The following is a 14,758-nucleotide window of genomic DNA, read 5'->3' on the forward strand; positions in this document are numbered from 1 at the left end:
CCATCGATAAAGCGATAACCGGATAGGTAGTTTGGACCTGTATAAAGGTCTTTATTGTAGGTATATAGGTGGGAAATTGGACGATCTTATACATGTCAAAGTACCCACTAGGCGTAATCAAAGGTATTTTGGCAAAAACTAGCAGTCTGCCCGGTTAGGCCACGGTGATGGTGGTAATCCACTGATAGTATTTAAACTACGTGTCTTCAAGGATGGGTTCGATCATCGCATAATCCTCTGGAAGTTGGGTTTGGATATCCCGGAGCGTGCGGTACATAATTTCTCGAGGGATAACATAAATGTTTATTTTTCCTTTCTCTAATATGTTAATCCCCTCGTGTAACTCAAGTAGTTGGAAATGGAGTTCTTGAACAGAAGAATCAATGGTTCGTAAAAAAATTTCGTATACGCGAGGTTAATCTGATAGACATTTATTAGCTCCCCAAAGTTTTCTATTCACTTGTATATGATATAGATCTGATGTCGGTTGTTTTTACTGATGTTGAGCGTGTCACTAAGTAAGGTAGTTTGTGATTGGAGAAGGTGTATTATGCCTTCATTTTGTTGTTAAGAGTTCCAATCTCGGTGTTAAGAGCTTCCACTTCCTCTGATGTAGCAGTTTCAAAGAGGAATTTAAGAGCTTTTCCTCCAAAGTCGATTAAACCTCGTTTCTTATTTCTCGTGGTATTGAGAGTGATGAGTGAGAGGAGTTCACGATAGTTCTTTTGATAATTACTGAAAGAGGCTTTGATTAGTTCAAAGCCCTTTGTAGGGAGTTTCCATTCAGTGGAGGCTGTGCCTTGGGAGAGATTAAGGTTTTGTCGTTCGATTAAAGCTTCCAAATAGTCGAGTGATTCAGAGACAAATTGTATTTGTTGAGATGTTCAAACGTAAAATCATTAACTAAAGTCCAATGACTGGAGGTCATGAGGAAATTTTCTTGGTGCATGAAAACTACTCCTTTCGTAAAGGTTATTGGTTCTGCGGCTGTTTCCAATGTAGCGCAGCATAGGTAAAGGATGCTGATTTGTAGATAGATCATGATGATCTTGGTTAGCTGCATAAGTGAGACAGAACTTTAGGTGAGAGAAAAAATAACTAACTTTGGGATCGTGATTAATCGCGTATTCTCGGGTTCGTTGTTCGCTGGGTTTTATTCTTTCATACAGTATGTTTTACTCGCAGCCACACGTTACGCGTTCGAGAAGAATGAAAGATATAGAAAATGGAAGAGGTAAGGAATTATAAAGGTGTAGAGATTGGTAAGAGACAAATGTAATCGTTTTTGTTTCCGCCGGAAGGCCGTTTTATTACAAGCTTACTATTTCTCTAGCTTGCATCGCTAGTTTCGGGTGAGGTAGGCCGACTGGTAGCGGGGGAGACAAGTCGAGGTATTCGACTTCGGCTATGACTGGGTCGCAGTATGACCCATGGGTAGTCGGCGACCAGTCCTTGACTCCGCAGGGCATAAGGAGGGGTGGCGTCTTGCATCTCTGAAGGTTCGGCTTCAGACATGCTACCTTTGTGCTCACTTTCTTCATCGGCGCTTGTGCCTTCCTCTTCCTGCGATTCCTCAAGCGGAGGAGAAGGGGTGGAGGTCAGTATAAATGCATCCCACGGGTCAAGATAAGGCAGTAGTTCTTTTGCTGTTACTGCGTCCGGTTGTACTACTCGGTTGGGCTGGTCTGTTAGGGCTTCCTCGAGGTGAAATTCTTGTCTCGCTGTGGTTAGTTTAATCCTGTCCGCATGTACGTGCAATTTTCGTTTAGTCCGTATATTTTCGATTTTAAAGTTGACCAGGCCGAGGACATCGATTAATCCGATACGGTCTGTCCCATTGCAATGCTAATTTTTGCTTTAGCCCCTGGGGCGTAGTAACTTCTTTTAGTAATACTCTGTCGCTGATGCTATAATGAGGAGGCTTGTTTTGCTTTCGATGTTGTTCTTGGCGTAGCACTGCTGCTTGGGCCGAGTATTGTTGTGCGGTTTAATGCCTATGCTTCATTCATTGTTCTGATTCCGTGACAAAATTATAATCGACATCGTACGACATGGTAGCTGGGCTAGTAAGTCGGTCAAACGGGTAAGTAGGGTTTTTTCCGTACAGCAAGATGAAAGGGCTTTTGTTGGTTGATGCATGCACTGAAGTATTGTATGCAAATAAAGCGTAAGGGATCCATTCGTCCCAGTCCCGTTGATCTTTAGCCACATAATGCGATAGAATATCGATAAAAGTCTTATTAAATCTCTCAACGACACCATTACTGGCAGGATGATAGGCGGTAGTGAGGAGTCTTTTTATTTGTAGGATTTTACATACTTCTGAAAACATTTTGGAGATCAGGTTCAGAGCTCTGTCGGTTAGAAGTTGTGTGGGAGTCGAGTGTCTCAATATAATGTTTGTCACAAATGCCTTTGCTATCGTTTTACTGTTGACATCCAGTAAAGGAACAGCTTCAGCATATCTACTGAAATGATCAATGAATACTAAGATATATTTATTTCCATCTTCCGTAAGGGGAAGGAATCCAACAATATCCATGGCGGTTCTCTCGAATAGGTGAGAAAAAGGAGCAAATAGTTGTAATTTCGCTTGCGATTGTCGTCCCTGTCGCCAATGTTTAATGCAGCTCTGACAACTTTGGCAATAATTGCGTATTTCTTTTTTAATTTCCTACCAATAGAAGGCTTTAGATATTATTACTTGCATCTTCCATTCGCCCAGATGTCCAGTGATATGGTTATCATGGTACGTATACAGGATATATTCCTTCAGGGCCGAAGGAACGACAATCTGCTCCCACCAATTCGTTCGTCGGGAATTTGTTCCCTTATGACATAGGGCATCCTCCTCATTGAGATAAAATTCTTCCAGGTTTAGGGTATCATAATTTCCTGTGGCCACTCTGTTCTTTAAAGTTTTTATAACGGGGCACCATCGAGCGTCGCGCTGCTGCATCTCTGCTATTCGCGTAACTGCAAAGATAGGTTCAACTTCCTGTATTTGTCAGATGGGTATGCAACTGAGGGCATCCGCATTTCTATGGGAATTTCTTGCTTTGTGAATGACCTCGAAATCAAATTCCTGAAGGAAGATGATCCACTGTGACAATCGGGAGTTGGTTGAGGAGTCTTTGCAATCTAGCAACTATCGTAGGGGTCAATGATCTGTTACTATCACAAATTTTTGTCCATATAGGTATGGTTTAAAATACCTTACGGCCCAGACTGTGGCCAGACATTCTTTCTCGGTCGTACTATAATTTAATTCGGGTTTCCATAATAAGTGACTCGCATACGCAATGGGCTTTTTGATGCCATTCTCTTCTAGTAATAAGATATCCCCAGGGCGGCGTTTGATGCATCAGTCGTGAGAATAAAAGGTTTAGAGAAATCAGGAGAAGTTAATAAATGGGCCAACGTTATGATTTGTTTAAGCGCTTCAAAGCTTTCTTGTTGCGCCGGGCCTCAGTTAAATGAGGCATCCTTTTTCAATAAATCGGTTAAAGGCTTCGCAATTTTTGCATATTCGCCTATGTGTCGCCAGTAATATCCTGTTAGCCCTAGGAAGGAGCGAATTTCCTGGTCGTTCTCTGGTTTAGGGAAGTCTAAAACGCACTTTATCTTATCGGAGTCTAATTTGATTCCTTGTTCGGAGTTCTCATGCCTTAAAAATTTTATTTGACGTTGCAGAAAGTGGCGTTTCTTGGGTTTCAATTTAATTCCTGCCTCTCTTAGTCTTTGGAATATTTGTTCCAAGCATTTGAGATGAGTAGGAAAGTCAGGGCTGAAAGTTAAGATGTCGTCCATGTAGACGAGACATATCTTTCCTTTTAGACTATGTAAGACAAAGTCCATGGTCCTTTCAAATGCTGCAGGGCTATTACGTAATCCCATGGAACAGCGGTTCCATTGATAATGGCTGTCAGGTGTGGAGAAGGCAGTCTTCTCCTTGTCACACACACTTAACTGCCAAAATCCCGAAATCGTGTCCATAGTTGAGAAATATTTTGCCCGTCCCATTAGACTGAGAGATTCCTGTACAAGGGGGAGCGGGTATAAATCAACTTTCGTAACTTTATTAAACTTACAATAATCTATTACTAATCTTAATCCACCTAATTTCTTTTTAACCAGGAGCGCCGCTGAACTCCATGGGGAAGTTGAGTGTTCGATGATGTTATGAGCTAAAAGTCCATTTATTATTTCGTTTAGCTGTTGCCGTTGGGCATGAGGAATTCGATAGGAGGGAGTAGATAGGCGCGGCATCCCCTGTATCAATTTTATGCTGCATGATATCACAGTATCCCAAATCATAATCGTTTACAGCGAAAACGTGTCGATATCTATATAATAGGGCTAGCAGTGCCTGCTTCTCTTCTGCAGGGATGCCGGTCCAGTCAAAAAGTTGACCAAATTCTCCCTCAGACAGTTTTGCAGTGTCCCCCTCTTTAATACTTTCTATAGGATCGTACTCTTCTACCGCGTCAAAGAATAATCCAACCTTTGTGCCTTTCTCCAACTTAATCATTTTACTAGTAGTGTTATGGAGGTGTATAGGTACTGTGTATATACAGTCAAACCTGTTTTTATGCGGGGGATAGGGACCGCATTAAAAAAAACGCATAAAAAGAAATCGCACGAAACTTCACGAATGGCTGTAAAAAATAGTTTTCGCAACACAATTAAAAAATATTTTTTTTATGCGGTCAACAGGGACCGCATAAAAAAAGTCTCACATAGAAAATAACTCAAAACCGTACGAAATAGAATTTATTGACAACAGATGTCAGCACTTGACTGCATCGTCTGGTCTATCGTCTGTTTTACATATTTTTGTCCAGGTGGTGTTTTGTTGACTTAAAAAGTAAATTATTTCATTTTTCGCATATTCATGCAATAATATTACTATAATAAGTGCATTTATGCTATAATAAGTTTATTTAGCTATAATAAGTCAACGTAAGACATGACGAATCGCACGAGACTAGTCGCCAACTATACCGCACAAATTAAAAATTCGCATTAAAAAAATCGCACAAATAAAAATCGCACATAAAAAGAGCGCATAAAAACAGGTTTGACTGTATATATTTTTTAACTTCTCAAAATAAATAGAAAAACCTATTTTTTGAAAGAATTTCAGAATTCTTCGTTTGAGAATTTTTTTGCCTTTTTACATTATCTTTAATTTTGTAAAAATGAAATACATTTGGGGCTAAATCTATAGATCACCTTGATTGAAAAAGTATGGAAGTGTTACATTAGTGAGAAAAGAAAACTAAACAAAATGTTTGTGGCCGAACATTATCGTGATTGGAAAACCGATTGAAGACTAATCTCTTTTGAAACTTTTTTTACAGTTTACGCAATTTTCGCAAAGATTGTTTATCATATTTGTTATACAAATACCGCTTTTACATGTTACATGTTAAATCATTTAAACGGTAAAAATGAATTATCAAGGAAATTAAAATGATAAAGAATAATTAGAATTAGGGTACTTGCACCAGTAATTGACCAATTAAGCACCTTGGCAAGAAAATTTGAATATAATCACTTAACAAACAAATATTTAACATAAGTAGTTGTCATGGCTGGTTACCGAGGACTCGCTGTACATTCAAAGAGCAAATGTTTATTTTTCTGTAATATTGATTAAATTAATGGCATAATGTTTCTAAGATTTAAAATTCACTAGTGAATGACCGACCTTACGGCTTTAGTAATTGACCAGCTGAGGGCTTGTGAATGACTGCAAATGACTAATAATGAGTAATTAGAGTTTTAGGGTACTATATGCAATTTTTATACAATTGTATACCATATATGTGTTGCCAATTTTATGTAATTCAGTTATGTAATTTCAGATTAAGGAATTATAATAAGAATATTAATTTTTAGAAAAGACCTCTAATTCAAAACTATCATATATACAACGTTAAACAAATGACCATTTTGATAATCTATACAAAAATGTGTTTAATAGATAGACATTATTGCAATAATAACTATCTAAGTTTATCTATTGTTATCCTATGCAACGGCTTACTCGAAATCTGATAACAGATTAAGTTGAATCTCATTTTCTATCATTTGCAGTGCACATTTATATGGTTTATTATAATTAATTGAGAAACCATGTTCATTTTCGGGAAACAATTCCTTACGCCAAATACAAAAACTTTTCGAATAATCCGCCCTATTTGGATGAAAAGGATACAAACCACATGTTTCAAACCTGTGTTGAATTTTTTTCAATTTAAAAGCTTTTTCGGAAGCTTCGAACAATAAAACAGAGCAAAGGTAGTTTTGTAAACTGATTTTGGTGATTGTTGTTTGTGTTTGCTGATATTCTTATCCAGAAGCCAGGGGTAAAAAATATTTACAACATATTCATAATATGTGGCATTTATCACCCATCCTGAATCACTTCTGCCTACAGCAAAGCCATTTGGAACTGAATATGCAGTATCCCTTGGAATTCTCCTGTATGGGAACACGATCATAGGATCCACTGACTGGCCACTTGCTAAGAAATTACACAAAACTGCGATACACTGTTTTTCTTGTCCTGACACAATGTCATAAAAGTTCTTATAATCTTTAGGTCCTACAAGTTTGCTAGTTTTTGGACAAAATAACATCCCTGTCTCATCTGCATTGAAGATATGGAAAGGATTTTGCAGTATATCATTTGCCTGTTCTTTTCTCAAATAATTATCTAATTCTTGAAAGTAATTCCCTATCATCTCTTCTGAAAGTGCTGCTCGAACTTTAGATATCACTGTGTTCTTTGCTGCTACATTAGGGTGCCTTTTCAGAAAAAGTCCTAGCCATTTTTTAATCATTGTAGCCGCAGGACCCATTTTTCGTTCTATTGCTACTTTTTAATGTAATTTATTTATTAAAGTTCTATTTGGATTGTCATAGTCCTTTGCTAGCCTTATTACTACTTATTTTATTTTCACATGTTTTTTCTACAGCTGCATACAAATCTCCACTATATTGATAACATCTGTAAGCTTTCTTCGTTTTATTTACTTCATCTGTCCTTTCGAATTTATCTAAAAAATAAATTCAAATGACTTTAGTTGTTCATTCTAAATTATTTTAATACGCAGCAATGAATGACCACATAACTTTATACCATTGTAATTTACTGGTACAAGTTAGTTTTTTGGTCATTCACTCATACATTAGTATGGAACATTTATAGATTTTGAATTTTGTGCTCATAAATGAAAATAACGCATACGACTTCACCATTAAATAACCGAAGTGTTTCTTCTCTAGAGAAGAATCAGGTTTTAAATCCAGTAAATGACTATCCACACACCTTTAAATGTTAGAATTAATTTTTGTACTAATACTACTAATACTAATACTTTAGATATCTACAAAACTATTTTTTTACTCACCGCTTAAAAAAAATCAATAAATAATTATTTTAAAATGCTGCTACAAGAATCTTTGTCACAGTTCTTACCTTATCACAAGCAGGATTACATCTTACACATACATCACATAAACGCTGCTATATTTCAAACACTATCGCACGTTTCTGAATAACCAATAAAACAGAATATTTCAAAATTAGTTGATTTTCAGTAATTCAGCGCTTCTAATTCGTTTTTTATGCCGCGGCGTTTATTTTAAACAAATTTCTGACAATATGGTCATTCATCGGTGCATCTAACCTATTTTAACTTTACAGGTACTTAATATTATCTAGTATAATTTAATATTTTTTTATATGATTACATTCCATTTACTTCTTGAAAGTATTTGGCCCTTTTTGCATTTCCTACATTTTTAATCGTTATTCGAAGATAATATCTTATTCTTTGGATAAGTGTACGAATATTAAACAAAACTCTTCATAAGAAATTTATTTTTATTTTAGATCCGTGTTCGGCACTTTAATAATTTGCGTAATCATAGCAACAACCGTCCATGCTTTATTTAAATTACAATTAATTAACAAAGAACAAGTAAACGGTATGTCAATTGCGTATATTTTGTGAAGGAACATATAGATTCTTATTTTTTAAACTTACTCAGCAGATAATTTATATATTTTATATTATTATTAATAATTTAACAATTTTTATTTATAGCGAAAATATTTGATATAGTTGTTTCCATGTCTGCACTCACCACTTCAAGTAAACTGTTTTCCAGCAACATTTATGAGAAGACAAAAGCGCTAGGTGGAATCAAAGTCTTATTTTTAAATTGTTTTATATTTGGTCACGTTACGACAGCTCACCGTATAATACCGACCGTTTTCGGTAATTATGTTTTCTGATAAGTAATACGTTGATATTTTTCAAACTGCCAAAATATAATTAAGTAGAAGTGTCTTGCTAATATCAGAATTATATTTTATGACACTATACACTTAATGTTATCTATAAAGAGACTTCAGTTTATTTTTAGATGTTAATAGGTTTGATAATTTAGTGAGGCATTGATTTTTTGACTCTATCAATTGATCTACCAGTGACCGAGTGCATTAAATTAAACACAGCTTCCGACGTTTGTATACACTTGCCCTCGTGGACATTCACGGATTTCCTCCACGTTCATAAACCTAAATAAGAGCCAGTTTTCCAAAAAAAGATGTTCTGGAAGACATCTTCTTTCGGAAAACCTTTTTGTTAGATCGCCCACGTGTCGTGTTGCCGTATACAAACGAAAACAAAATAAAACAAAATAAACTTCTACCAATTTTACATAGTGTCTCAGCAAATGTCACTATATATTTGCTAAATTCGATAGTTTGGCGGTGTCTACTTTTAAAAATTTTCGATCGTAAATTGAATAAATTATTGGTAGAGAAAACTGTAGTAATACAACTTCGTAATTAGTTAAGAATTTTTTAAACTTCATTATTTAAAGTGTGTGTAAGTTTTGAGAATTAGGCCTAATACTGAAAATTCCCATTTATAAATATCGGAATATCTGATATTTCGTTTTATTAAGATGCGTCTTATTTTAAATAATAAATACATTTTACTACTGCAGATAATTATGATTTACAGTTCGATAGTTTTTTGCTCGAAAGTAACTTTTTTTGAAAGCCATTATGCAGTATTTAGAATAGATTTATTTATTTTTGTTTATTTTCCATTGACATTGTCGTAAGAAAATCTCTTACTTTGTAGTTCTACATATGTTATTTCATTTCGGTAACATTATTAATCAGACTGAAGATTCTCGTATCTTAGGGGCCGTCTATTAATTTTGTAAGGTATTTTGGGGTGGGTGGAAGTCAAGGGTTTCTCACGATTTCTTACTCAGGGGTAGGGGGATAATAGATCTCGTCTTACGTAATATTCTTATTTTTATTTTTTGATTTCGTTGAGTGGTGAAGTTTTGAATTTGGCGGTTTCTATTAAGAACGCTCGTTGTACCAATGCCGTCTCGTGTGACGTGATAGAATAATAACGCTAGCAGACTCACTCTCTACGCATTTTTTATCCTGGGAGATAGGCAGTTTGATGGTTTCTCTCTTTTGTTTTGTTTTGTATGACGTTTCTGTTTACACGTGTAGTAGCTAGTCGATCTGTCAAAGTTTTTTGCGACCTTTCGTGAAAATTAAAATTAATATAAAAATGAATATTATGACTTTGATTAATGATAATAATAACAGAAAGATTGTTGATAATTAAAAAATAAATTTCTTAAAATATATTGTTCATTCGAATTCATTAAATTATTATATTTTTACATTTGTTCACATAAAGTCTTTATATATAATAGTACTGTACATATTAATTAACTAATTAATAATTATATATTTTGGCCCTAAGATTTTTAAGGTTTCATAAAAAAATTTTTTTGTTAAAATTTTTTTTAATCATGCCTAAATATTACGTAAGATAGGTAAGAGGAGGGGGATCAAAGAAAATATTACGGTTTCTTACACAGGGGTGGGTGGAGGTCTTGAATGGCCGAAATCGCCCTTACGTAATTTATGGACGGCCCCTTACGTAGTGTTAAAATGTAAACTTAACGTCAATAGATGAATAATTTTTAAATATTATTGTAAACTTTATTGCAGAAAAACATATAAATTTCTCAAGAATATTTACTTGCATATCAATAGAAATTTCTTCAAATTCATTTGTATTCGTTGAAAGTTTTTTCTTAATCAGGTAAGATACTGTTTAATTTGAAAAATTCAAAAAAATTAAGATTATTATGCTAATTTACTTTTATGCAATTTAAATTTCAAGAATTCTGTTTATCTTTGTCTTAAATCAAATAGCAGGTGTTCGTAATTAAAACATTTGTATTAAACGACTGCAGATAATTATGATTTATAGTTCGATAGTTTTTTGCTCGAAAGTAACCTTTTTTGAATACCATTATGCAATATTAAGAATAGATTTATTTATTTTTGGTTATTTTCCATTGACATTGTCGTAAGAAAATCTCTAAAGAGATATTTAGCATTTAATAAAATAGTTGTTCGGATTAAGAAGTTTAAACATGCAAATTTAAATAAATTTTTAAAATATAATTTTATCAAGTGCATTAATTATTTTTTAATTGTGCCGTCGCCAGGTGAAAGAATTTAAAGCGTTACATATCGATGCGTAAAAGTTGCCTCCATTAAAAGGTCGACTACTCCGTGATACTGTTAATTTCTTCATTTCTGTGCAAAAAAACAAAGTGAAAAGACACTTTTTCGTATTTTCTATTTTAACAATTTTCTTAAATTTTGCATGTTCAAATATTCAGCTATTTAAATTACATCGAATTTCGTACGGTGACATTACACACGTCATGTGATGAAAACCTCAATTCGAAAATATAACAATATATCACTTCATCAGAGAATTTGTGAAAACAATCATTCAATTGTGAGGATTATTCATGCAAGAAACTCTACTAAATGTAGTCTTCATTTTAAAGTCGCCACCCGCACATAGGATCAATTATAATCAGCTGTTGAATACGTAGCCAGCATTTTCAAAATTTAAAAATTTAAAATATTGCACACTTATTAGTTTTCACTGTCCTCTGGTTGGCTACGTGTCTGCTTTTCCTTAATCTCGAAAACGAAGTTAGAGAAGTGAAAGCCTAGACCAGATATGGCAAGATCAGGGATCAGGAGATCCTGATTTACTATAATGTGATGTCATCGTACAATATTCGGTTGCATTTCCACTGCTAAATATCTTTGTAAATAGCGTTTATTAATATCGATACTTTATTCATCATTATAATCATTTATCTTTATTGTTTTATAACTAATTATTTTCTTGCAAATGCAATAAAGTAGTACAGTAGAGCATCGATTATCCGACCCCCAATTAACCGACCGCGTTCTAGTCAGCAAATTCAAATGTCTGCTAGTGATGTGGTACTACAATATTTGGTTATGTCTTGGCTACTTTAATATTATTTTTGTTAAATTTTTGCATGTTTTAGCTGGCAGCACTGGCTCGACCATGAAAGAGAGACTAGTATTTAAACCAGGCCTAATACACTATACTAATAATGTTTTTTCATACTTTTCGGTTATCCGACCTTTCAGTTATCCGACCTTTCAATTATCCGACCAACCCCAGTCCCCAATTAAGTCGGATAATCGATGCTCTACTGTATATATATATTTCTAATTGCAGTTAAATTCAGAGGAAATTTAAATTGCTATGTTATAAATTGCTGTATAATAAAATAGCTGATAAAATGATCTGCATTTTTATTTTTTATTTAGTGGATTAATAACATTTTATACCCGAAAACAAAAAGCAAATTCAAAGACGCAATGTGTGCAATTCATGATAAACAGAGCAATCAGGTAAAATAAATTAAATGAAAGTTTCGTATGAAAAAGATTTTAGTAATGTGACATGCACCAAAATTTTTCAGGTTAACATTACCAGTTCTTTGTATTATTGCCACGATGATTATTTTACCTCTTTTGGGCGATGGTCCACATTGGGAAGACGTTAAACGTGAGGCTGAATTTGCAGAACAACATTGGTGGGAATTTGCATTTCATACTCACATTTATATGAATTATCCATATAATGTAATTGTTCCAAATTTCATAACAATAAATATTTTTGTAAATGTTACCTATGGTGCCAAAATGGCGGCTCGTCTCTGATTCAAGGAAATAGAAGAAAGAAAACAGTGGAGACACACTTTCTAACCTAACATCACCTAACCTAACCTATTCTATTAATTTGGTTGGTAATAATTATAGTAATTTATTAAAATAGGTTAGGTTAGGTTAGAACGTGCTTCCCTACTGTTTACTTTCTTCTGTTTCCTTGAATCAGAGCCAAGCCGCCATTTTTGCATCATCAGTAACATTAACCAATATTTTTATTATATTTTTAATCTACGTCCTTTATGAAATTGCAGTCTTTGACTCATTTATGGTTTATGGGTGATTTGATGCAATTAACGGTTATTACAGCACCATTGTTATTCGTGTGTGACAGGTAAGGAAAAAAATTACGTATTATGGCTATTTAGTGAAATTATTAAATTCAAATCTTTAGTCAAGCTCCAATTACAATAATTATTTGCAAAATTATTATACAGTAGAGCGTCGATAAGTGGAACGTCGGTAAGTGGAATGGTCGGAAAGTGGAACGATTTTCAGTCGGACTGTGTCGTGCTGAATCGAATGTTTTTGATACTAAATTTACTTCTAAAGTATAATTTTCATGTTTTTTATATTCTTTAATATATTTATTTTGTTTGTACAAAATGCAGAAATAATTTTTAACGATACGATAGCCTCGATTATTATTATAAAAATTTTCGTTAGGCTTAAAATCGACGAAAATTCAACACGAAGCGACACGCAACGGAGAAAAATTCAACAGGAAGCGATACGCAACAGAGAAAAATTTGAACATCAGACAGGTTAATGTATTTTTTCGTACAAAGTCGGAAACTGGAACAAATCATTAACTGGAAGGACCCCAGTCCCCAATTGGTTCCACTTATCGACGCTCTACTGTAATTAGATATAACTTCGTTTCTTTCAATTAGATACCAGTCATATAATTGATATAAAAACTTTAAAGAATATTTTTCAAAAACTGTTTGTAAATCTGACATTATGAAAATTAGTAATATATATATAAATGTACAGACGATCGTACACCATTAATTTAATGCACAGTGAAACGTGTCAAAAATAAAACCTGAATAAAACAAAAAAGATTTTTCTTGGTTGTAATTATACAAGGGCGAAATCAAATACGTTCAACAATTAAATGAGAATTCGAAATTCGGGTACTCAAGAACAAGGAAATAGTTGATAAAAAACGATAGAAATAAGACGGTACATGGTGCAAATTTATCTTTGGTGAGGGGTTACTCCCTAATTAGCATCGAGTATACGAGAAGAAATTGATTAAAATTATGGATACTGATAAAGGGTAAAGTTAGGAATAGTATTCAGAGTATTACATTGCTGAAGTTGACACATCACATAATAATTTCATCCGTGTATCACTGTAATTAAATTAAAATTACGCGACACCAGATTTTAGTTTCGAATTGGCTTATTAATTGTCACATGTGTACATGAGATCTTCATGAGATATTCGAATGCCTAGCCCAAAGTTTTCGGACAAAGCAGAACATTCTGCAATGACATTCTTATAAATTCTTGCATTCGTATACAGTAGAGCATCGATTATCCGACCCCGATCAACTGTCACATCGTTTAACCGAACGCGTTCTACTCGGCAAATTCAAATGTCCGCTAGTGATGTGGCGCTACAATATTTGGTTATGTCTTGGCTACTTTAATATTATTTTTGTTCAATTTTTGCATGTTTTAGCTGGCAGCACTGGCTCGACCATGAAAGAGAGGCTAGTATTTAAACGAGGCTTAATTTTATTTAACGACCCAGGCGGCAGCACTTCGGAGAAAATAGCCTAAGTAGCTGGAATCTCCAGATGAACAAAAACAAAGAAAAAAAGAAAGATTTCACGACGCTGTCCAATTGCTGTTTTTAAAACGTGGGCGAGATTTAGCGGCAAAAAACGAGTGTCAATTGTAAAGCGAAAGAAAATTTGGGCTTCTTTTTTTAATTTATAGGCCTACTTTATGTAAAATATGTAACCCGAATATATATTTTTTTGTTTTGTATTTTTCAATGTACAGTACTGTATTTATTTTGTGCAAAATAAAGAAATAATTCTTAACGATACAATAGCGACAATTATTATCTTGAAAATATTTTGTTAGGTTTTGTAAATTTCGAGTTATTTATTTCGAGAAAATTCGCAATTATAATTGTTAGCAAAGCTAGTTCGACGTAAAAGTTCGAATATAAGTCGAACTTTTTGCTGACAATTTTACTTTTCTCACGCTGTAGATAAATTAGAAGTATTTTATTAATTTGTTATTATTTTACTGAAAACATTTGTATATTTTTTTAAATTTTAGATGGCCAAAACACGGACAATTTGTAATATTTATGTTACTTATTGTTGGCATTATCTCACACGTGACTTACATGGTGATGACAGACACCTTTATTTTCATTGGACATTCTTATGACATAAAGTATGTTTTAATGATATTAAGTATTTAGAGTAAACTATTTTATATTTTTATTTACAAGTAAATTTCATTTTCATACATGTAAATCTTACTTATTGTGACAATATGAGGCAAAGTGTTAAATCTATTTATGGAACATTTATATTCTTATGTATGTGTTGTTAATTTATATAAAAGAGTTTTTATGTAATATACCTGAAA

General features: G+C 33.8%; 2 protein-coding genes across 2 annotated transcripts in view; both read left to right on the forward strand.

The window, feature by feature from the left end:
- The window catches only part of LOC136975716 (nose resistant to fluoxetine protein 6-like), a 31,633-nt gene extending 23,322 nt beyond the window's left edge, over positions 1 to 8,311 (forward strand). The window contains exons 5-6 of the mRNA XM_067270815.1: positions 7,907 to 8,001; positions 8,121 to 8,311. Of these exons, the coding sequence (XP_067126916.1) occupies positions 7,907 to 8,001; positions 8,121 to 8,311 (286 nt within the window). The remainder of the gene's footprint in view (positions 1 to 7,906; positions 8,002 to 8,120) is intronic.
- A 1,763-nt stretch (positions 8,312 to 10,074) lies between these two features.
- On the forward strand, positions 10,075 to 14,020 carry LOC136975725 (uncharacterized). The gene is made up of 5 exons (XM_067270822.1): positions 10,075 to 10,163; positions 11,735 to 11,818; positions 11,890 to 12,052; positions 12,391 to 12,470; positions 13,830 to 14,020. Exons 2-5 carry the CDS (start codon positions 11,799 to 11,801, stop codon positions 13,870 to 13,872), a joined length of 306 nt encoding a protein of 101 aa, XP_067126923.1. The 5' UTR covers positions 10,075 to 10,163; positions 11,735 to 11,798; the 3' UTR covers positions 13,873 to 14,020.
- Positions 14,021 to 14,758: the final 738 nt, after the last annotated feature.

Source organism: Centruroides vittatus, unplaced genomic scaffold, assembly GCF_030686945.1.
Source record: "Centruroides vittatus isolate TY-2023 unplaced genomic scaffold, ASM3068694v2 contig_378, whole genome shotgun sequence".
NCBI lineage: Eukaryota > Metazoa > Arthropoda > Arachnida > Scorpiones > Buthidae > Centruroides > Centruroides vittatus.